Here is a 25,053-nt window from a genome sequence, read left to right on the forward strand (position 1 = left end):
CCAGACAAACTTCTCTCTATATTTGGAATATACTCGAATAACTTCTGAATAACCATCATAATGAAAATTTCTTAACAAATGAAGCATATTTCCTTTGACAGTCCACGTGACACAGTATTGGTATCTAGTAAGACCTATTCCCAGCAGACTGAACTCAATAGGGAGCCAGCTATCTCTGGGTTGAATAACACATTAGAAGTCACAATTAAAAACGAAGCAAAAATTTATATAACTTTTTAGTTAGACTAAGAGTTGACAGAAACTGTGGTAATCTTTAGCTGTTACAAAGGAACTAGGGGCTAGAGAGGTGGTTCAGTGGTTAAGAGCTCTGATTTCCCATCCAGAGGACCTGGGTTCCACTCCCACTACCCACACAGTGGCTTGTAACCACCTGTGAATCCAGTCCCAGGGCATCCAACGCCCTCTCTCGCCTCCACAGACACTGCATGCATGTGGTACATAGACATACAAGCAGGCAAAACCACCATATACATAAAATAAAAATACATAAATCTTAAAAAGAGAAAAGGAAGTATAAGTATCCCGGAGTAGCGGCAAATACTTGAGTATCTGCTCCATCAAGCTGGCTCAGAGAGGAAGGCTCTGGCCTCCAGCAGACAGGCTGAGCCCGTCGGCAGGACCATGTGACAAGAGCAAGCTGACTCCTGCAAACTGTCCTCTGACCTGAACATGCACACCATGGCATGCAAATCTCCCCTCCCACAATTAAACAGATGAAAATAAAAACAAACAAACAAATCTGTCGTTGGTAGACATCATGTGATTGGATCCTATTTATTTTAAGTCTAGTCTGATAATCACTGCTATGCTATGTATTATTATCGATGAAGTTAGATTTGTGCCTGCTATCTTATCTATGCATCATATGCATTTTTCTCTATCCCTCCTTGATGTTGTCTTTGTATTAGTGAAAACTTTCTAAAGTAGCATTTTAACTTCTTAATGTTTTCTTAAGTTATTTCATTGGTGGTTATTCATGGGCTTACCATGTATATCTTTTTTTTTTTCTTTTTTACAGAGTCTCATGTAGGCCGGGCTGGCCTCATATCCACAGTGCAGCTGTGGGTGGCCATAACCCCTGGTCTTCTTACCTCCACTTTCCAGGTGCTGGGACCACAGGCACACTCTACGCCCAGTGCCTCAGCCATATGCGCCTTCACTTCAGACACTCAGCTCCCAGGGCTGAGGAGGGGGCTCAGCTGGTCAAAGGTTTGTCTTGCAAGCCTGGGCATCCAAACTCACTGCACAGCACCTGTCCGAACAGCTGGGCACTGTGGCACATGCTTATTGTCTCAGTGCTGGGAAGGCAGAGACAGAGGGTCCCTGGGACTCACTGGCCAGCAAACGAGGCTGACTTAGCAAGTCCCAGGCCAGTAAGACTTAAGAAAAAAGAAAAGGTAGATAGATAGTCTAAACAACACCCAAGACTGTCCTCCGGCCTCCACACACACAGACACACTGTGTATCTGTACTGAACAAATGCACACACACACATACATATGCACTCAAAACTCGAAGCAAGACCTCAAACAGAGCCTCGGTTGTATAGTATCTTAATTCCAGTAAATAGCTCTATTTTATTCCCATCCTTTTTGAGATTTTTGTAACATACATTTACAAGCTGTAAATAATTTGTATAGCTATAATTTTAAATAATTGCATGTTTTGTGATGATACTGAGGGACAAGAACGCAAGTGTTCATCTGGTTTTTTTGTTACATCAGCCTTGCTGTTTAATTAGCACTGTCTGTGAATGTGTGTTATCATTTGATGTCACTTCTATAGCTCAGAACAGCTTTTCTTCCACACAGGCAGTGGTGATTACATGTGGGCATCTGGGTCATACAGCCCACAGTGTAAGCGTATGCATGTGTATATACATCAGTTAAGTAGATTTCCAAGTCCGTTAAGAGATGACAGAAGAGGGAGCACACTTATATTATTCTCTTATTACATAATTACATTTCCGGTGCTGTGTGCATGTGTGAGTGTGTCTGTGTGTATTATTTAGGACCATTTGCCTTCAGCATAAATAACTTCAGTATTTCTTGAAAGGCAAGTCAGTAAGCCACAAATTCTCTCAGATTTTCTTTCCTCGAGAGTATTCTGTTTCTCTGTATTTATCTATCTCCCTATTTAAACATGCTCTCACTATGTAGCTCTGGCTGGCCTGGAACCTACTTTGTAGACCAGGCTGATCTTGAACTCACAGAGATCCTTCTGCCTGTGCCTCCCAAAGCTGGGACTAAAAAGTCTTGCACCATCATGCCGAGTCTCTCTTTGTGTTTAAATGATAGCTTTGCTGCAGGAAGCCTGTCTGGCTGGGAGTTACTTCTCTGAACACTTTGAACAGGCTTTCTGTGGTTTGTGGTCTCACCCTTTGACTTCCAGTCATTCACATTGCTGACCAAGAGATATTTCTGCAGCACAAAACATGTTCAGTTAGTCTCTTATTTAAGATATTTAACAATGCCTCCTTCTGTAGAGTTGTCGTGGGTCTTTGCAGAAAGTCGTGGGTCCTCCCCGATCTGTTCTACTCTGCTTGTCTTGGCCCAGGTCACGTTGAATGAATCACCGCGGTTTTCCCCACCTAGCAGCCTATTCTTGCCTTGGTGCTTTTACTTCAACTGCTGCCTCTGCCTGGAAGCCGCGGCCCCGCCCACTCCTGCCTGGGAAACGCCACGCAGCTCTCAGAGGACACCCCTCACCCCCACGCAGCTCTCAGAGCGCGGCCCTCACTTCTCCGGGGACTCTTTCCTGATACCTTTGCTATCTATCATCTGTGTCCTCTTTGGTCTGGCTCCCTGAAAGCCATGGGACATGAGGATGCTCTTGCACTTAAACTCTGTTCATCATTTGTCTATAGATCTGTAGGATGATTAATGAGGATCTATCAGGTGACGGGCCTCACACATTTTTTTTCCTCTTTCAGTTCGGTCACTCTGTGAAGTGAGTACAGTTTCTGCCTCTATTTTACAAATAAAGAAAGAGAGATTGCCTGATTGCTGCTGGTCAACTTGATGTGAACACTGGGGCTTCCTTGTTCCTGCTGGTCAACTTGATGTGAACACTAGGTGCCCTTGCTCCTGCTGGTCAACTTGATGTGAACACTAGGTGCCCTTGCTCCTGCTGGTCAACTTGATGTGAACACCAGGGCTCCCTTGTTCCTGCTGGTCAACTTGATGTGAACACTAGGTGCCCTTGCTCCTGCTGGTCAACTTGATGTGAACACTAGGGTGCCCTTGTTCCTGCTCACACCTCTTGTTTGTCTTATGTTTGTGACACTGGGGATTAGACTCAGGACCTCAGCCTTGCTATGAGAATGTTGGGGATTGAACTGAGGTCCTCACACTTGCCGGGGAGTGCAGGGGATTGAAGTCAAGCTTCACACTTGGTAGGGTTGTTTGTGCACTCCTGAGCGATGGCCTCAGCCCTGCTGCACACACTTAGCTGGAAACTGCGTCTTCTTTGAGTATCAAGATTCCAGCCTAGGTACTCACACCCAATAACTAGGTTTAATCAGGTGATTTCACAATGAGTTGTTTTATTTTAAGAGTTCACAAGTAACTTTATACTTTACTATTCCTGCTTTTTCCACTTATCTTTCTCTATTGTAACTAACCATAAGATCTTTAAGTGAAAATATCTTCTAGTATTACAGGGGCATCTGGAAAGGAGAATGTGGAAATGTGTCCTTTATGCAGTGAGCCTCAGCCTACCATATAGATCGCCTGTGTTCTCACTGCCAGTGTGAAGGAGAAGGGGCGGGGCCTGTGGACTTGCCAGTCACTCTGCACGGATTCAGAAACCATTGACCATAGCAAAGAATGATGCAGACACTGGCACTCCCACCCCACGGGACCCCTCGACACCATCTTCCTGTTGCCACTGGCAGATAAAGGAGAGACTGAAGGGGAGGAATTAGCCATCAACAGCGGAAGAAGGGCCTGTTAGATAACGAGAAGGGACAGAAAAGTAACGGGTGCGTGGGAAACAGCCCTGCGCAGCCAAGCGTGGTGAGCTGGCGTCAACCCGGTCAAGTGTTCTTCGGGATTTCACCCCAGCACTGTGCCCCACTGCCCTGTGAGCTACGACTGTGGGACGCGTGGTCCCTCCGAAGGCCTCCCCTGAGCGGCCCGGGTCAACCCCGCAACCCCGTGGCGGAAATCTTTCTCCTGCACCTCATTCACTAAGTCAGACCAGCCCTGGGGACTCAGGGAGTGCTTCCCACTCAGAAGCATAATTTAACTTTAATTTTATATCACAGCCTGAATTAGCCTGGAGACTGGGACAGAGCCTGACAAACCACTAAGGCCAGGAGGTTGTAACCCATGCTCTGGACATTCGTGAGACGCTCGCTCCCTGACTTGAAGCGCGGGCCTCCTGGGTACTTTAGTGTGGCCTCCTGGGTACTTTAGTGTGGCCTCCTGGGTACTTTAGTGTGGCCTCCTGGGTACTCTACTGTGGCCTCCTGGGTACTTTAGTGTGGCCTCCTGGGTACTTTAGTGTGGCTCCTGGGTACTCTAGTGTGGCCTCCTGGGTACTTTAGTGTGGCCTCCTGGGTACTTTAGTGTGGCCTCCTGGGTACTTTAGTGTGGCCTCCTGGGTACTTTAGTGTGGCCTCCTGGGTACTTTAGTGTGGCCTCCTGGGTACTTTAGTGTGGTCTCCTGGGTACTTTAGTGTGGCCCCACGCTTGGCCTGAAACTTCGTTTGTTTCTTTTGCCTTCTCCAAACTTTTTTAGAAGAAAGAAGTATTGAATGGCTCCCAGCAGCCATCCAAGTCCTGAGGCAACCCCAAGAATGAAAACCTCGCGTTAAGAAGAGGATGGCTCAGTGTGGAAAGGCCTTGCTGCTGAGCCTGGCACCCTGAGCCCAGTCCCCAGGACCCCCACAGACTCTGACCTCCACATGTGCACTGTGGCCCGCATCCTCCCCTCTGTAGAAAATAAACAAAAATGTTAACTAAATAAAACATACGGGGACAAAATGTCTGAAGAAACTTGGGTCCTAGTGACCATGGAGCCACAGCCCGCAGGAGTTCGGCTCCAGCTTTTGATGTATATGAAAAAAATGCCTCAAGTATCGAAGCCACAGAGATTTGGGGCGGGAGCGGGCATCCCCGTTACCTGGAGCTGACCGTACTTTCTAAGCAGCGTGAGGTTAGTGTGACAGCTGTAATTGCTGGGCCTGAGGCTTTGCAAAGCTTTACCCGCAGGGCTGTCGGTGGGTGTTTTATTCTGGACTTCTCAGCTGTGAGTCAGTTGTCTTTAAATTCTTCAGCGCACACAGCAGAGCACAAATCCGCGGATTCCTGTCATGCATACATGTGTCTACGCTTTGGCAACTGCGGTAATTTCAGTCTAATGTCAGGCTTCCAGCACTCCAAAGGAAGCTCTGATCTGCTCTTTGATTTCCTTGCTGCCCAGGGGGACACCGAGGTTAAATTAATGATTTGTTAATGACCACAGATTTAAAGGTGACTACTTGTCAGTTACGATGGGGTTTACTGTTGCTGAAGACGCACTTTCTGAGCTCTAGACCCTGTGCCGGTGTCTGAACACATCGCATCGTCATAGGGTCTAACACCCTGGAAACGGCTTCCTTCCCCATTAACACTTAAATCAGTGCCCCAGATGGACTTGGTAAGGGACTCTCTTAATCTAGATTACTGAAGGCTCTTCCCTGGGCTCAGCAGAGAGAAACATCCACTATCACGACTGACTAGAGTTAAGTCCCCAGTACTCCCATGGTGGAGGGGGAGAAGTGGATCTGGTGAGCTGTCCTGTGACCTCCACATGGTGCTGTGACGTGTGTGCCTCCCAGGAAATACAAACACACAACAAATAAGTAGGTAAATAAATCAATCAAGACCCTTCCTTCGTAGATGGTCAGGGAGATCCAGCTCAAAGCCGAAATGCTATTTCCACTAGGGCATTAGAGATCATGAAACCAGAGCCGCCTTCCTTCCCTAATCCCCAATTCAGAGAGAAATTGAGGCTTCTGCCCTCACCAAACCTCCATTCAGCATACTTTACCGAGTGTCGTGGCCGTAGACTAAGATAAGAGAGACTGTGATATTGCACGTAAGCCCTCCAATGAGATCAGGCCCCAGGCACGGGGAAACAGACGGAACAGTCCTCACGCATGCTCCCTGCACCCCTCCTCAGACAAGCGTCCCTCCGTCTGGTTCATGGAACATCCATCATGGAAACTGGGGTACCTACCCATCAGCCCGCTGACCTTGTCAGCCCAGTGCTGATTTTAGAGAAATCCTGAGGAGCACTCGCTAGCATGAAGGTACTGATAAGTCCTTTGATGAACTTCAGGAGTGCTTCAGATAGAAAGTTCTGAGACAAAAGGAGCTGTGCGGTGGCTTACGCTGTACCGCAGCCACAGTTCTCCTGGGAAGTACACATGCTGTGAGCAACGCTTCCAGGGCTCCGAGTGTCTGAGAGGCGTCAGTGGGGTCAACGTTTGTTTGGATTTTCATAAAATAATAATAATAAAATCTTTGTGAGATATGTGTGTGCTCTAATTGTGTTACTTTCTTTTGTCTAGATTGAGAAGGAAAGTATCAGTCAGATGGGAAAATTAAGAAAGAGGGTTTTTTTTTCATATCAATTGTTTTGAAAATGGTTAAGAGAGCTAACATAAAATGATGCCAGGTAGAAAGGCATACACCTTTAATCCAGCACTTGGGAGGCAGTGGCAGGAGGATCACTGAGTTGGGCCCTTCCTTTAGGCAGAACTCTCTTCCAGAGAGCCACATAGTGACCTCCTCCACTGTGTCCTCCTCCACTGTGTCCTCCACTGTGTCCTCCTCCACTGTGTCCTCCACTGTGTCCTCCTCCACTGTGACTACCTCCACTGTGATCTCATCCAATGTGTCCTTCACTGTGTGCTCCTCCACTGTGTCCTCCTCCACTGTGTCCTCCACTGTGTCCTCCTCCACTGTGTTCTCAGCTGTGTCCTCCTCCACTGTGACTACCTACACTGTGTCCTCCACTCTGTCCTCCTGCACTGTGTTCTCCACTGTGTCCTCCTCCACTGTGTCCCCACCACTGTGTCCTCCTCCACTGTGTCCTCCTCCACTGTGTCCCCCACCACTGTGTCCTCCTCCACTGTGTCCTCCTCCACTGTGTCCTCCACCACTGTGTCCTCCTCCACTGTGTCCTCCACTGTGTCCTCCTCTACTGTGTTCTCAGCTGTGTCCTCCTCCACTGTGACTACCTACACTGTGTCCTCCACTCTGTCCTCCTGCACTGTGTTCTCCACTGTGTCCTCCTCCACTGTGTCCCCCACCACTGTGTCCTCCTCCACTGTGTCCTCCTCCACTGTGTCCTCCACCACTGTGTCCTCCTCCACTGTGTCCTCCACTGTGTCCTCCTCCACTGTGACTACCTCCACTGTGATCTCGTCCAATGTGTCCTTCACTGTGTGCTCCTCCACTGTGTGCTCCTCCACTGTGTCCTCCTCCATTGTGTCCTCCTCCACTGTGTCCTCCTCCACTGTGACCTCCACTGTGTCCTCTTCCACTGTGTTCTCAGCTGTGTCCTCCTCCACTGTGACTACCTACACTGTGTCCTCCACTCTGTCCTCCCGCACTGTGTCCTCCACTGTATCCCCCTCCATGTCCTCCTCCACTGTGTCCTCCTCCACTGTATCCCCCTCCATGTCCTCCTCCACTGTGTCCTCCACTGTGACCTCCTCCACTGTGTCCTCCTCCACTGTGTCCTCCACTGTGTCCTCATCCACTGTGTCCTCATCCACTGTGTCCTCGTCCACTGTGTCCTCTACTGTGACCTCCTCCACTGTGTCCTCCTCTGTGATCTCCTCCACTTTTTCCTCAGTTCACAAAGATTCCTATGATCTCATTTAATAGTGGAATCTGTTCCCACTCAGGCATTTCTGTCTGGTAGTGGTGAACCAGGAGGCACTGTCTCTGCTCTTTCAGGCCACTGGGGCCACGTTAATGAATTCCCTGCAGTGTTAAGATGCTGGTCCTGAGACAATCAGATGGTTGACTATAGCTCCGTATCTTAGCGACCGCCCTGTGGCTGACAAGTCAGCAGCCTGCTGTCAAGTCGCCTGCCCTTGTTTTTGCAAAAGATTTTCTTTTTTCCTTCCCATCAATTGCATGTGAAGAAATGAAAGGGTAAAACCGCACCTGTAGTATTCCTCTCCCACAAAGAAAAGCGTCTTCTGAGGCTTCTTGAGGTAGACCGCAGCATCTATTCGCTGCACATGCCTTGGGAACCCAAAGTCATAAATTGTCCGGGGAGGACCTTGCATCTGGAATCCTCGTGTGATCCAGTAGTGGGGACCTGGAAGAAAGGCTAGAGTCTACGGCAGTTCTGTAACCCTCATCAAGTCATTTCCCTCATGAAGACACTGTATTATGCATGGTAAAGGGCGCTAGTTCATGTGGATATAAATATCTAGTCACTCAATTGAAATAGTAACAGACTTCAAACTTCCCTGGAGGAAAGGCTATGTATACCCTGAGAAAGCAGTAATATTGATACATTTGTGTCTTCTTAGACTTATCATCTTTTTGTTTTCAATGTAATTTTTGTTTGTAACCTTCCCTCACCTTCACATATGCACAAGGAAGAGGGGTAAGTGACATCTAATGATGCAATTGACTTAAGCTGACAACAGTCTTACGTATCAGTGAAGCCTGGCAGTCGGCGTGTTCTGGGTGGCTTTGCTTGGCTATCTGTTGCTGAGATTGGTGTTATTCCAATCACTTTGCAGGTGAGAAAGAAAACCTCATGGCAGTTGGATAATGTCTCGACGTTATTTAAATAATGAAGGGCTGAAGCCGGAGGTTGGATTCCAGTGTCTCCCGAAATCACAGGAGTTTGTGTTCCACCAGCTGCTCTAAGCATGACTTTGTAGTAAGGATTTCAATTAATGCTAAAGGATCTCACTAGCGTGTGTCATGCTGTTCTGAACAGAGAGGCCAGGGGCTGGTTCTAAACTCCCTAGCCCTGGCCATGTAGAGCCTGCTAAACTCAAAGGGTGGCCCTGAGGAGAGCCATTCCTTCCACGGCTACAACAGTGTTGAATGACGTTTAGTACCCAGCCTGAGAAAGAGCAACTGAAACCTGCCCCGAGACCACCCAGCAACACAGGTGTGGCACCGAGGTTCTGGCGTGTCTGTCTTTGAGGGACCTGCAGGTACCTTTGAAGAAGAAAGCAATGCCCCGCTCAGCCACTTCGTAAGCTGCATCCACGTTGGACATGAGCTGAGGGAAGGAGCTGGTGATGGTGCTGGGCCGGATCCCTGCTGCCAAGTGCACCTGCCTTCTCCAGAAAATCCTATTGGGTGGCCAGAAGAAACCAACATCAAGGATTGGCTGAGATCTTAGACTGCGGAGACTAAAATGATGCTATAAGCCATATGGCAGAGAACATTGTGATGTCCTCCATGTCCTTTGCCATGTTTTAGAGAGTAACACATTTTATTGCTACTACTGCTATCACTATTATTATTATTTTTGAGACAGGGTCTCATGAATCCCAGGCTGGCCTCAAATTCATTAAGGATGACTTTAAATTTCTGGTGCTTGGTCCCACCTCCTGTGGGCTGGGTTCCCGTGTGCTATCGTGTCTGGTTTTCATCTTTTAACCTTATACACCATTTCTTCCTCTTTCTCATTGTGTTAGCACCTCTGAGACTTCATTTATGTGAGGATGTTCAAAACATAGATGGTAGAGCAGTGGGGTATTCATTAAACACGCAACCTTTACTCCCAAAGACCACTGCATACAAATTTCTCTTTTGTATTCTATGTTAGTATTTCCAGAACTAAAATCTCCAAAAGAAATCGCAAAATGAACAAGGAACTAGGTAAAAATTAAAGTCTCTTGTCATCTGAAGTAGTGGGACACAGATGGGCAACTGTGGTACACAGCAGGGCAGTGTTAAGAGGGCAGGCAGCCCAAGTGTGGCTCTGAAGCTTTCCCCAGGTGTTAGAATCGTAATTTTCTCACCGAGTCCGTCTTGGTTTAGCTGTTGCAGATATTGTGAGGACTAACCTGAAGCAGAGCAGTCATCTAATTCAAATGTTTGTGCCTCTGGGGACACAGAACTTGATAAGGTCTGGTGGCAAGGTTGGTTGTCATAGCTAAGGCTGGGAAGTGCTCTCAGAATTAGGAGCAGCCAATGCTCAATAGACTTACCATGACTCACAATATCAGTAATCGCAAAGATAGGAAACGCTGTTTTAAACAGTTCAACTACAATGTGCACATTCCATGCGGTGCTGTGTTCTATATAGTCTTATCTACTACTTATGTAAATTATCACAAAAACTTTTCATGAGCTAGTGGGTGAAGAAAACTTATGTTTGGTAGATAATAAAACAACAGAACACCAATTCAGCATATTAAAGCAAAAGATGAATTAAAATTGAACCAAGAATTTAAAATGAAACTTTTTCCAATCTAGAGACTTGTTGGTAAAAGACAGGTTAGGACATACAGGAACTACGTAATATAGCAGATGGATATCAACAGTCCATAATCTAATCTTTGATGAGGAAGGAAAAACAGTAGAACTTGATATCACCAACCAGCTGATATTTATTGCCACGATTTATCTCTGTGTACCTGGTAGCTAACATAATCAAGATTCAATAAATATTTGTCAGCTGATGCCAGAGGGTTGAGCAGAATACATTTGATCAATGAATTTCATAGTTTATGAAATGTACATATCCTGTTACTAGAACTAATTCATTAAATTTGAAATTAAATTACTGATAACCTCCCTGGCCTTTGCTCTGTGCCTGTTCTGGAACACTGGGGGCAGGCAGGACCATGTCTTACTCATCTTTTTATCCTGGGACTTACCATACTGCCTGGAACATCTGACCTGTGGTGTTTGACTTTGGTTCTCTTTTTTTCTGGGAATTGAATTCTGGATCCTGCTAAGTCATAGAGCTACCTCCCAAGCTGAATGTTTTTCTAAAAATTTCCCTCATTTCCCCCATGTATGACCCTTTTACTTCTGAGAAAGATTTAAGCAACTCAGGTATATAGGCATATAAAATAGCTATACAAATTAACAGTTTACTGATGATGAATCACAAAGAATTTCATCTTAATTTTCAATTTGTTTGGCATATACATAAATTTTTGTTTTTACCACTTATTAATGATGAAAACAAATGTGCCCTCGAATGAGGTGTTTGATTGTCTAACACAGGACAGTTCAAAGATACATTGATTTGATACTTCCATAGGAGGGATGACTCTAGGAACATATTATAAATCATTGTTTTCTATAAACTATGATAAGAGCAGAAAATGCTGTATGTACCGTAATAACACAGAAATTCAACAGTCTCAAATTTGAGTGGCGGTATCGGGCTGGGTCCATCGGCATTGCATGCTCAGATACTATGCCCCATGCAAGCTGTGCAGATTGCATGTTCGGAACCAAGACTGTGGCGAAATCACACAATACAGCATGGGTGAGGGCTGCCAGTCACACCTGAGATTCATTACACGTTTGATTTTTAACTAAATTTTTGGTCACTGCCTGTTCAGAAACTTTTTACGGTTGACAAGCTTTTGTTTCCTCTACATTCAGCTCCCTCCAATTGGAGTTGTACCTCTCAGTTCAGAACACTGTGACCATCTTTTTCCTAAGCCTGCCTAGGCAGATCATGTCTGTCTTTCCCTTTCAGGAGACGTTTTCACCGTGTTTCACGGACAGTCACCGCGGTCCAGTTCAAGCTGCACTGGAGCTCTTGTCTCCTTCCATATTAGTCCCACACCCCCCTGAGTCTGCTTCTCTGGTATCCCTTTCCTACGTTCAGAGGGGAAGAGGTGTCTTTCTCCCCTTTTGGATGCTCCTAGTTGCTGACTATTCTTTTGGGGTCAGGCAGTGTGGTACAAAGAGAGAAACAAGATGCAGAAGACATGCAGATATGGCCTGCCGGCATCCCCGGGAATAGACCAGGGAAAGTCAGGTAACATGTATCAGAGGAGGTAAGTGATGGCTAAAAAAATCTCTAATTTCAATAACAAAGCAAAACAGCCAACTTAGAGCAGAAGAAGGGGAAGTTCAGACTCTGTCCCGCAGGCATGGTTGTACTTTGGGGAGTTCTCGCATTCTAGCTGCTTGCCAGACTCGCCATGGCCTAAGACCTTTGAAAATCTGCACTGTATTCCAGCAACAGACCCTTTAAAGAGCAAAAACCAAGGAGAAGGGAGTTAAAAGCTGTGAACTGGCAGAGGAAGAGGGGGTGCCGTGGAAACCCCCTCTTTTTGGCATTCAACCAGAACAGATAAAAGATGTCATTGTAAAATGGTGGCCTAGCCACCCTAGAGGAAACAGACCCTCCTGGAACCATGCATCTTTGGGACCCAGAGCAATTGTCACGGGAGTGTGTGAGAACCTGGCCAGCTGAATACTTCTAGACAATGAGGAAGACAGTTTGAGTGAAAGCCATATGCAATTCAGTGAGGTGGAGGTCTGGTCAGAGCTGAGGCGTGACCAGTACTCACAGCCCATCGTGGGAAGGGCTGCCAGGGATGGGACCAGAATTCTCAGGCAGACTTGTGAAGGCTGCATGCGCTGCATCTGCCGTCACACCTGAGCAGCCGAGAGCTGGGGTGATTTTAGGCTATCCAGTTGTATTTCCGTACCGCTTTTCCTTTGCATTCCACCCCTAGCCAGGGCTGCCTTGTCTTCCCGACCTTGCCTTACTGTCCTTCGGCTCTCTTCTCTACCACCTACGCACTAATCACCAAACCACACCGCCTATTCCCTATCTACTCTCTAATTAATTTCTCAGCATGCACAGTGTTATTGCTGCTCCTTTACTTCCTAAAATGATTGATGTTGAAGGAGCGGCTGCGTTTGAATTGACATCTACTGTATTTTCAAAGGCAGGCTACCCTCCGATAACGACTGTTTTGCAGACAGCAGTTCACCCTTAGAGCAGCCCTGGGACTGGGGTGACGTGCAGAGCGCGTGGGCTGAAGGTCCAGCCACTGAGCTAGACACTCATCTGGCAGATAAGTGGTAACCTCAACTCTGTTACAACTAGCCCCTCTTGAACATTGCAAACATGTCCTCTAAAAGAATAAGGGGGATTTAAAAAAAGAAACTGCTTTATAAACCCTGATAGGCACTAATTATGTATAAAAATTTAAAAGACAATATCTACAATAAATTGATGCTATGTAAAATTTAAAAGATTTATATGATCTGAAGAGAACCAGAGTATTACTACGTAAGTTTTAAGTACAGTGTTTACCAGACAGGTAAGGTTCCTTTGAAACTTGTTCCTGAAAACTTTGAATTATATACCGTCACATCCATGGGTGAGAAGGCATTCATTTTGGGGTTCACTAATCAGATTGCTTCAGAGGCCCCAAATCAACCATGATTGTCTAGTTCACTGAAGCCATGAAAGCAGGGCTTATAAAGCCAGGTGTGGGTTAAAAAGTCAAGTGTGTGCACCAGAGCTCTAACAGTTTACACCCGTGTGAGGAGCAAGGGGTTGCATAAGCCATGACTGTGAAGACAGGAAGGACGCATCTCACTCAGAAGAGAGAGAGAGCTCAGCAGTGACAGAGTCAGCGGTCTTGGCTCACCATCTGTCTTTTTGTCTGGATTCCCTTTTTTCCCCCCCGACACAGGGTTTCTGCCTGTCCTTGCTCTCACTCTGTAGCCCAGGCTGGCCTTGAACTCACAGAGATCCGCCTGGTTATGCCTCTTGAGTGCTGGGATTAAAGGCGTGGAGCACCACCACCCAGCTTTCTTAATTCATCAAAACAAGTGTATGCTAGCACCCCTCCACCACCTGCTTTCCTGTATCCCTCTCTCCTGCACACAGCTCTGTCTCCTGAGCATGTCCTCCTCATCCCTGCACACAGATCTGTCTCCTGAGCACGCCCTCACCCCTGCACACAGCTCTGTCTCCTGAGCACGCCCTCACCCCTGCACACAGCTCTGTCTCCTGAGCACGCCCTCACCCCTGCACACAGCTCTGTCTCCTGAGCATGCCCTCACCCCTGCACACAGCTCTGTCTTCTGAGCACGCCCTCACTCCTGCACACAGCTCTGTCTCCTGAGCTTCTGTCTTGGAATGATGAAAAAAATTGAGACAGTTTCCAGTAGCCTAGGCTGGCCTCAAAACTCATTATATAGCTAAGGCTAACCTTGGACTTCTGATCCTCCTGACTCTACCTCCAGGGCTGGAACTACAGGTATGTACCACACTGCCGAGTTGACAAGGTGCCAGGGATTAACCTGGTAGGCAAATACTCTACAGCCTGCGCTACATCCCTGCCCTTGGTTTTTGAAGGTCTCCTCTCACGAGGTGTGCCAGGGCGCATCTTCTTCTGTAATTATTGACAGTATGATAGTTCTTGGTACCCAGTGTGGACTCAATGGACACTCTGAGTACTTGCACACTTTTTCCAATGAAGAAAAAGTTACACACATATCCCGGGGGCCTAAGTCTATTCTGGTTCTATTAGATCTCCTCTGAAGTAGAGGAAAGAATATGCGTGAATATCGCTGTTTCTGTTTTCCTCCATGGAGTCACCGTGGTATCATAGAGACAACATGAGACTCTCTCAGAAGCCAGAGTATGGGGACAGAAGCTACCTATGATGACAGCTGACTGACATTGAAATACCTGGAGGCCTTGAAAATGAGTTTAGAAAGAGCTTTTCACTAGAATAACCTACCTATGCATGTATCCATTCGATCACCCATCCACCCATCCACCCATCCACCCATCCACCCACCCACCCATCCATCCATCCATCCATCCACCCACCCATCCATCCATCCATCCATCCATCCATCCATCCATCCATCCATCCATCCACCATCCACCACCCATCCATCCATCCACCCCCCCATCCATCCCACCCATCCATCCCATCCATCATCCACCCATCCATCCACCCACCCATCCATCCATCCACCCACACCACCCATCCATCCACCCACCCATCCATCCACCATCCATCCATCCATCCATCCATCCATCCATCCATCCATCCATCCATCCATCTACCCATCCACTCATCCACCCATCCATCATCTTTTCACTCATGTTTGCATGCATTCACCCATCTACTCATCTGTCCAACTAGCTAACTGTCATTCACCAAATGCTGAATGAGCCCTTGCTGCTCCTCTCACTAGGCACCTAACACCAAACAGTAGCCCAATACACTTGGGCTGATGCCCAGTGAAGCCAAGCTGCTGCCTTTCAACTACTGTCTTCCCCTGTGCATTGGGAGTTCTAATCTCTACCATGAAAGCAGTTAGAATAAACACTGGAGCTCTTAGGAAAGCACTCAGCAGAGCACCCTGACCACGGCAGGTCCTCCACCCGCAGTTATTTGTGCAGTCATGTATCTCCTAAGACTCCACTGTCTGCCCTACACCCAGTCAAGGCAGCATTTCTGCACACTCTTCAGCCATCGCGACAATGGTGCTGGTCGGCGTGGGCTGAGACTTGGGGAGTCTTGGGCTCACCTATCCTTGAAGAGCAGAAGTTCCTTTCCCAGCATCGTCACTGCATCAAAGGATGAGCTGGAGTCGCAGAGGTCGGGGATGGACGGCTTGTGAGGCGGAATATGGGGCACAGTGGGTTTTCCTGGGAATGTCTTCCGGGGTCCTAGGATTCAAAGTGTAAAATGATGCCAGCACCTCAGAGCATGGACACTTCTCCTCTTGAGAACACTAGACGTCTGCATTCATTCCCTCTGCAAATGACTGTGTCTTAAGGGAATGGCTTCTAATGGCTGGCCGACCTAGGCTGGAACATTGGCCTCTCTAGCTGTTAGTTGTATGATATAAAACAAATCATTTAGCCGGGCGGTGGTGGCACACGCCTTTAATCGCAGTACTTGGGAGGCAGAGCCAGGCGGATCTCTGTGATTTCGAGGCCAGCCTGGACTACCAAGTGAGTTCCAGGAAAGGTGCAAAGCTACACAGAGAAACCCTGTCTCGGAAAAACAAACAAACAAACAAACAAACAACAAAAAAAAACCAAAACAAACAAACAAACAAAAAAATCATTAAGGCCATGGCTACATAAACTGTAAATTGGGAGTGGAACTAGTAGGATCTACCTGTGAATATTGTGTGAAACTTAAATAATACCCAAAAACTATTAAAAGTTGACTACAGAAAAGTCAGTTTTGTCTATGGGTGTGGGCTCTAGTAGGCCAAATATGCTCCAGTACACAGGCAGTACAATTTGTAAATTTGTACTTGGGTGTGTGTGTGTGTGTGTGTGTGTGTGTGTGTGTGTGTGTACGTGTGTACCATAAACTATAATCACCACCTTCCATCTTCCAATGCATAAATTTTATATGCTTTGGAAAATTAGATAAGTGGACTGTTTTCTTTGACTTTTCAGGGCCAGAATGTTCTGGAGGAAAGAAAAGACAACAATGCTTTCAGCTGGTGCACACGCTCTTCACAGGATGTGTAGCTTTAGCTTCATTTCCACTGAAGCAGGGAACTCTGGGAAAATGCACTTTCTCTAACCTGGAGGGGATGCCTGTCACTTTTGGGGTAGAAATAGTGAGGAAATCGTACCGTATAATGCTTGGATCCCTTTCACGTCGTCCTTGGGGAGATGAAACCTATACGGGTTCTGGTACTTGTAAGTTGGGTACATCAGTGCTGACGGGTCTGTGGAGTGGCCCAGGCCCAGAGCATGGCCAAACTCATGAGCAGCGACGGTGAATAAGTTGAACCCTAGACAGCAGCAGAGAGAAAGCATCAACACAGTTTGCTTTTGTCATTTGTCTAACAGGAGAGTCTGCGCCCACATCACAGTTAGCTCTCCTTCTCATACCCGGATTCAAAGACTGGTCAGCCCGTCAAGCACTTGGCTTTCCTGTCTTTAGTCTCTTTGGTTCCTTCACCCTTTGGGGGGATGGGGCAGAGGGGAATGTAAAACAATCCATGCCCCCGTTGTTGGCCATGTGTGATAGAGGGTCTTGCAACTGGTAGTGATGATGAAATTTATAATGCATAGATTTGGATCCTGAATACTTGAGTCATGTTCTGCTTTTACAGCCTACTCCATTTTGATACTATAAATTGGTTATGTGAAAAAAAGTCACTGAATAGAAATTGAATGTAGTACAATGCAATCAAATTATCTTCTGCTATAGGCAAATTAAGGACTTAAAAATAAAGCTGAATTCAGTTATGGGAAGGTTAAAGAAGGCTTTAAAATAAATCTGTTTTCATACAACTCAGTATTATACACATTTAACATTTTAATCAATGGTGTGAGGAACTAGGCTCAGAGACTTGAAATAATTTACCCATGGTTATTGTTAGCAATTGATAGAGCCAGGAATTGAGATTCTAATTTAATTGACAACAAAGTTTGAGTTCTAATAACTATACCTAAGTGTGTGAGTTATACCAGCTTCTTTTTTCAATCATATTTTACGTTTCAGATGACTCACATGGCATTCTGGGAACTTTATACCCTCCCCCATCACACTCCTCAGGGGAGTACTAATTCATTTCCTGGGGTCATTTTTAAGTATAGTCCATTTCCACATACAGGTAAAGAGCCATACATTTTGTACTCCTGATTGAGAAGTAAGCTGTACATTGAGATGGAATTGGTTCTGTAGATTAAATGCCAAGAAACAGAGAGCAGGCTAGTATTATAGCATCAGTGTGGGAAGGTCTTCCCCTGTGTGTTCCCTTCTGGATTTTTGGCTTACTTGTTTTTCCTAGCCAGCCCCCCTAGTTAAAGGGTGGCTTGGAACGTTGAACCTCAAGGTTTCATGATGGAGGCCCAGAAGAAGGTACAATAGTTTCCAGGTTATGGTGAATTGTGCATATATACCATTCATTCCCATAGTCCACTTCTCAGCATTGTCGAAATGTGTGTCTCCTCCCAGGCCTTCTCCAGGTGCAAATGCATGGGCCAGAGTCCCTCGAGGCCCATCAAATGGGTAGGAATCCCCGTGATCTAAATAGGAAACACCAGTCGGATTAAGGCATAGTAATTCTTGGGGTCACAGAAAGTGGGCAACATTCTCAACAACATTGACCATTAAATGCACTTTTCAATATTCATCTTAAAGATCTATTTTTAATTATGTGTATGTGTGCGTGTCCCTGTGGGAGTATGTGCACATGAGTGCAGTGTCCAGGGAGGCCAGAAGAGGGCATCAGATTTCCCTGGAGCTACAGCACAAGTGCTTTTAACTGCTGCATCGTTTCTCTAGTTGAAAAGTAAAAAGATTGTTTTGTACTTCAAAGGAGACATTGCAAACAGATAAGATTGTTGTAATGTTTTTTTTTTTTTTTATCACCACACACAGCACATGGTAGATAGTCACACAGCACAGATCACAGGAGAAAGAACTGAGGGACATTTGACAGCAACCAGGCCCACTGACTGATTTCAATATGAACCTGTTGGCAGAAAGAGCTTTGAAAATCTGATTCCCCCGAGAGGGTTTCCGTAGCTGAATGTCTGCTTTCTGTCTGTTCTACACAGTATAATTTAAGTGTCACAAAACAAAAGAAAGTGAATTTCTAACTTTGATACCTGCACACGTAAAGCCTATGAAAGTAAAGGTGGTTAGGAAAATCTTGGCACCCAAACAAAGCCTTGGGTGTTTTTTATCTCCTCCGTAGTTAACAGGATTCTGAATTGGACAGGAGAGGAAACCATCTGGAGGATGGAGCAGAAGCTACTGTTCTCGATTTTTCAGGATTCTGGTGACAATGCTCACTTTTTTTTTTTTTTTTTTTTTTTTTTTTTTTTTTTTTTGACACAGGGTTTCTCACAGAGATCCACCTGGCTCTGCCTCCCAAGTGCTGGGATTAAAGGCGTGTGCCACCGCCGCCCAGTTGACAATGCTTACTTTTTTGGTTCACTTAAAAATTGATATTTCATTTTATTAATTCACTCATTAATTTTAAGTTTTTTTTTTACTTTGTATGTGTGTATGTGAGTGGCTGCACTCACTGTTATATGGAGATCATAGGGCAATGTAAGCTGATTCTCTCCTTCCTCCACACAGGGTTCTGGGATCAGCCTGGGGCCTTCAGGCTTGGCAGCAAGTGCTTGGCTGGGTCCCCCACTGGCCCTGACCATCCTTTTTAAAGCCAGCACTCCTGAATTCAGTATGCTATTCCTCAGGTCTCAGGTGATGCAGCTTAATCAGGTCTGTGTGTCTGAGGAGATGCTGAGATGGCTGCCTGGTCTCTAGTCAGCCTTTGTGCTGGGAACAGAATACCAGTTTGAAAGATAGAGAATCACCGATCAGTTCCATGCCCCCGAACCTACCTTGAGTTACAATGTCCTACCATTTCACCAAGTGCCCTTGATGCCTGGCAGGAACGGGACCTGCCGGGGCCAGATTCCAAGGCCATGTCATGACTCTCTTGACCTCCCCTCCACCCCCGCCCCCAACACATTCCCTGTAGCAACATCAGACTGGAACAATCTCAGGGCTCAGAATGTCTCGAGCACTTAGCAACATTATCTGGGCAGGGGAAGAGGCAGAGACACTCAATTTCACTGTTGGAACTTGAGGAGGGGAGAATTTCAGGGGCCTCTTGTTTCATCTATTTCCTGCTTGTGTGTCTCTGCAAAGGACTCAGAGCTTTACCAATAATGTTCAAAGTCATGTTCTACTTGGTATCAGGCTGTGAGAAAATGGAGAAGGAGGCAGGTAGAGGCAAGCTTCACACGTACTTCCCAAAGGTAGTGTTCAAGCATGGGTAAGACCTGAATGCTGCTTCTGCAACGATTGCTGGAGGGCCTGGCTACCTCAAGGTCCCTGGAAAATGACTTCTTCAGTGGGGACTCCAGGTGGGAGAATATTGGGTAACATGGAACCAGGTAATAGTGATGGACACTGGAGTCATCCGGCCCCCTAGCCACTGGGAAAACTAAAGCTGACAGAACGTGTCCTCTCCTGGGGCAGAGCCGCAGTGAAAGTGTACCTCAGTGAGTCTGTCCCACAGTGGAGGCTACAGATGACAAGCAGTGCTAAGACTGCCCCGTTCTACCTTCTGGTAAGATGTTCATCTTTGCTGTGGTCTTGGCCTTCGCTTATCCCGATGCTGTGTGATGGGACCCTGTGCTGATCACTCCATCAGTCTGTCAAAGGAGCAAGTTTGGGGCAATTCTCCTTGGCATTAGAGCTAGAACCCAGGAAATAGCACAATACCTCCGGTTTCAAAAGATATCATGATATCTGCTTCCCCAGAGTTTATTCTGATGAAGTTCAGAGGGACCGCGGTACTCCAGGCACGCAGGGCCATCTCTATGGACTTGTCCACCTCAGCAGGACTCATGGAAGGTGTGTACTTAGAGACTCTGGACAAAGGAAAAGAAGATGTGTGGGCTTTAGTGGCAGGGCAGGGAATGCCCAGGCTGCTCACAGAACGCAGGCCCGGGTCTCTATGTTACAGTTCTTTTCCTCAAATTGTCTCATGTCAAACAGGACACTACGGAGAGACCCAGAAAGCAGAGACAACCCTGGGCTTCTGAAAGTTTAGTTTTCATTGTTATTTATTTGAGGGTTTACTACCTCAATTCTTTATCAAAGGCCAACGAGATCTCCCCAGAGTTGGGGAGTGGCTTGTGAGTGTCAATGTGTGTATGTGTGTGTGTGTGTGTGTGTGTGTCTGTCTGTCTGTCTGTCTGTGTGTATGTGTGAGAGAGAGACAGAGGCAAAGAGACAGAGGCAGAGGGATGCAGTTTCTTTCAAAAATTTTAAAATTTACTTTGAAAAATATTTTATTTTATTATTTTTTATATTTATTATAATAAATTTATTATTAAATTTTATTTTATGTGTATTGGTGTTTGACCTACACGAATTGTCTGTGTGTAATGTATGCAAGAAGAGGACATCGATGCCTCTGGAACTGGAGTTACAGATGATTGTGAGCTGCCTTGTGGGTACTGAGAACTGAACCTGGATCTTCTGCAAAAGCAGTCAGGTTTTTAACCTCAGAGTCATCTCTCCAGCCCTGTGCCTGCTTCCCTTGGAGAGGATGTGTTAGCCTAGAACAGAAGGCACACTGGGCTGAGACAAGGGCCGGGCACTTCAGGATGTCCCCGGTGACAACACAGGAGAGCGCGGTGGTTTGGACACAGGTGTGTGGAAACAGAGCTGCCCATCCCGGGGTTCCTTCTGCTCTGAAGCATATAGGTTGGGGTTCTGCCAGCAGGAAAAGAAGGTCAGGGAGAGAATTTCAGCGGGGCTCTGACTGGGCTGGAATAATGGCGACAGAAGCAGAAGGCAGATGTTCGGACTTTGGCGGCGTCTTACACAGATTGGGTGGAGGGACAAAGGCTAGCTGTTTAAGGATGCTCTGGGACTCTCAGACTTTAGGATCCACAACAACTGTTTAGCAAGCTCGTTAAATGTCCTGGTTTAGTCCTGAAACCTGTATTTTAGCAAGTATCTTAGGTTTTTCTCATGCAGGTGATATGATTTGAACCAGAATACAAGACCAAAATCCTAGGGTACTCCTTTAAAGAAGAACCCAAGGAGAGGATGGAATTTGCTCAGTTCTGGACTATTTAATGATTTCAAAAGATGGCACGCCCCTTTGTCATAGAAACTTATGATTTAGGACCAGCTAGACAGCCCCTCATCATTCCCTCTTGTTGCAGGCAGAGCAACTGTATCCTTGAGTTGATGACGTACATTGAGACAGCCAAGATAAAGATGGAGAAAAGAAGAGAAGAGGAGGTGGAGAAAACCCTGACCCGGGGTCTACGGATTGAAAAACATGAACTGATGGTAATCATAGGCAATGTTCTTTGAAGACATGCTCTGCACTAGACAGGGTTCTAAGCACTTTTTAAGGTGGTGTGCTGTCTAGGCCTCACAGTCCCGAGGCAGTTGTAATGATGGTGATCAAGGCCTGCACTCTGTGGTTAGTAGGATCCTGGTCCTGCTCTGTCTGCCTTCAAGGCCTGTGCACATGAGTGCTCTGCTGTGCCTTCCGTTGTAATCATCTGGCGTTGTTACAAGATGTGATTCCGACACCCAGGAGCTGTAAGGCATCAAGACAGCCTCTGGGGTCTTGGAGCGGAGTGCTGGTGCCAGGCAGCTTGTCTGGAAGCAAGGATGCCTGGGTGTGGAGAGTCGTGTGGAGGGGTTTCAGGGCTGCATTATTTATCACCGAGTATTACACATCCCCAAGTGTCAGGCTATCTTGATTCATGTCACTGCTGTTAACTGTGCATAGTCACAGCCTAAAATTATAGGACACGGTTGAAGAAAAGAATTATGAAAAGATGTCATGAATTTACTTTTTTTTTTAAGGTCTTAAGCTGTTTCTCAGACTGTGGTTAAGCCCTCGAAGATGGCCATGTTGTTTAGATTTCTTTGTTTTAAGCGCCATCTTGTGGACGGAGAGTCCAGTAGCAGTTAACAAAAGTCTCCCCAAGTTCTCCTGTCCTGTGTCTGATCAAAGGGTTTGTCAGAATGGGTTAACGACCTACTTCCCCAGGGAACATAAAGCTCTGGCCTGCATGGCTTGCTGGTTTCTGTATTGTAAATAGTGACCGACGGTCAGGGATGCCACATTGGCAACAGTCAAGAGGCCATTGTGGAGTGTGGAAACTAATCAGGTCAAATAGACGTGGATAAGCTTGTGAATCTAGATGATGGCAAAATGCAAAAATAGGAAGTATTACGTTTTGGTTATGTTTGTTTTAAAATACAATTTAATTGTAAAGTTACATCATTGAATATAGTCATTTCTTAGCAACAAGGTCATGAAGTTCTTGGAAACATAAGAACAGACCCCAGAATTCCTGCCTTTGGAGTTGGCTCCTCATATGGTAAGGAAGGTGCTCTGTTCCAACCTGCTGAAGTTTGCAGCAGCCCAGCCCTTCCTCATCTCCAGATTTCATCCAGATGGGCTGATCCTGGGAATGTAAGCTGATCCAGATCCTGGCCTTCCCGATAGCTAGTTCTTACTGCTCAGACTGCGCCCCCGCTCCCAGCCTCGGTTCCCACCACTCCGTGCTGCGCACACTGCTGAGTTTCAGAACTGTGCTTGGGCACTGGACTGAACTGTCACTCAGCTTGGCTGGTGGGTTTTCTGCTTGGAAATGGCCTAAGTTTAAAAAAAAAAATCTGTTGTCGAACCACCCAAAGCTACACCCCTGGGGGCTATGTGAGGCCCAAGCATGACAGTGTCACCTGCTTCCTTCAAGCCCACTGAGGCTGGGCACCTTGGGTGATGTACTTTGGTCTAACCTGTGAATGAGGTCTAACCTGGATGTGCTCAAGGAAGCTGGAGTGGGGGATGTGCTCTCCATACCCAGACCCAAAGGAGGAAGGACGAGCGCCTTGGGGCAAGTCTCCTCAGTCTAAAGAGGAAGATGCCAGATGTGAAATGGGGCTTGGAGTTGCAGCTGCCTTCAACTCAGGGTCAGGTGTGACTTCTGTATGACAGGCCAGCTGCCCCCACTGCTGCTCAGAGCCCCTGAGGCCTATGAGGACATCTTTCTCCCTCTTCATGTTTATCTCCCCTAAGACTGGCAAGGAGAAAGATGAGTTGTTCACCTTTATACTCCATAACTTGAGTGTCTACAGTAGCCAAAGTCATCAGCAAATAATTTGTGGAATCAAGTAATGAATTGTATTAACGAGTCTTTTGCAGTGTATGGGGGGGGGGCAGAGGCCGACCTTCACTGTTGTTTCTCAGGAGACATCCATCTTGTTCTTCTGAGGTGACCTCTCATTTGACTAGTTCAGCTGGCCAGATTAAAAGGTTATCAATCCTACCATGGGTTACTTAACTTGAAACTATTAGAGTTGTTCCCAGCTGGTCAGGTCTGTAAAGGGGAAGGTGGACAGTTATCCTGAGATTAGAGTTTTCAAACAAACAGCTGCTGTGGATTCTGCCTTTTATACAGATCAAAAGGAAGAGAGCTTGGAAAGAAAAAAAGAGGGTGAGGTGTGTCTTTCTCTTTGAACTGGGAAAGACTCAATCTCATTACCTGTATGTCAAAATATTTTTTTTCCATTTGGGTTCACCTGGGAAGAGGCGGTAGTTGGCCACATCAGGAACTCCACAGCGAGGCCTCTTGATCACGTTCACTGTGTTCTGGTCCAACTTCCCAGTGACGCGGAGGCCGAAGAAAGATTGCAGCTCCTTAATCTTCCTGACCATGGGCTTGCCTCCTCTTACCACCATCTCACCAGCCTGGGGGCCTCCTCTCTGTGTGTAATACTTGTCAAGATATTCCTGAAATGGAGGGGCAGGCTGACACATCCATGGTGTGGTTGGGAACACCCCTACTCAGCTAAGATCGGAACAATAGTCTCAATGTAAAGTAGGGTATAAATTCTTATTAAAACTTAGACACAGAGAAACCCTGTCTCGAAAAACCAAAAAAAAAAAAAAAAAAAAAAAACTTAGACATATTTGCATAGATTAAACAGGTACATCCAAAGTTATTAACGATCACCTTTGAGTACTGAGGCTTGTAGGCTGCTATCCCCACCCCTACAGCCTTTGGATGTGTTTGTGGTACACACATGTGTGTGTATGTGGGTGCACTTGCTTGTGTGGGCTCATGTGGAGACCACAGGTTGATGTTGGCACGTCATTTCTCATCACATGGTGTAGAACACACAATGTGTAATGTGAAATGAGTGTTTTTTCTCCAAGAGGACTTACGCTTCAGCCTCTCATTAGACACAAAGAGGGCAACTAGTTCTGGTGGGTTGTGGGTGGGTTTTCATAGGGTGGGTTTCCTGATCAGGTTCCCTATCCATCGAGGCATAGAAAAGAAGCCATAAGGTACTAGGCTTCTCACATACGAGGCTCAGGGAACATTCTGGAACAGGGGGTGGAAAGACTGGAAGAGACAGTGTCCTTTGGACACAACAGGACCACTACCTGTGACAGTTGTGACTACACAAAATCGGTCCAGTCAATATTCCAGCATGGATGCAGGAGCAACACACGAGTCCCTTCCCTAGCTTAGGTACTGACCAGCGATGGCTGC

The 25,053-nt window shown here is 46.4% G+C and overlaps 1 protein-coding gene across 1 annotated transcript in view; it reads right to left on the reverse strand.

Annotated features, from left to right (window-relative positions):
- The window catches only part of Mmp20 (matrix metallopeptidase 20), a 40,865-nt gene that overhangs the window by 8,907 nt on the left and 6,905 nt on the right, over window positions 1-25,053 (reverse strand). The window contains exons 2-8 of the mRNA XM_028890988.2: window positions 24,040-24,287; window positions 20,237-20,385; window positions 17,893-18,018; window positions 16,614-16,775; window positions 15,543-15,684; window positions 9,210-9,346; window positions 8,190-8,346 (exon numbers count right to left, since the gene is read on the reverse strand). Of these exons, the coding sequence (XP_028746821.1) occupies window positions 8,190-8,346; window positions 9,210-9,346; window positions 15,543-15,684; window positions 16,614-16,775; window positions 17,893-18,018; window positions 20,237-20,385; window positions 24,040-24,287 (1,121 nt within the window). The remainder of the gene's footprint in view (window positions 1-8,189; window positions 8,347-9,209; window positions 9,347-15,542; window positions 15,685-16,613; window positions 16,776-17,892; window positions 18,019-20,236; window positions 20,386-24,039; window positions 24,288-25,053) is intronic.

The sequence above is a fragment of the Peromyscus leucopus genome, chromosome 7 (genome assembly GCF_004664715.2).
Source record: "Peromyscus leucopus breed LL Stock chromosome 7, UCI_PerLeu_2.1, whole genome shotgun sequence".
Classification (NCBI taxonomy): Eukaryota; Metazoa; Chordata; class Mammalia; order Rodentia; family Cricetidae; genus Peromyscus; species Peromyscus leucopus.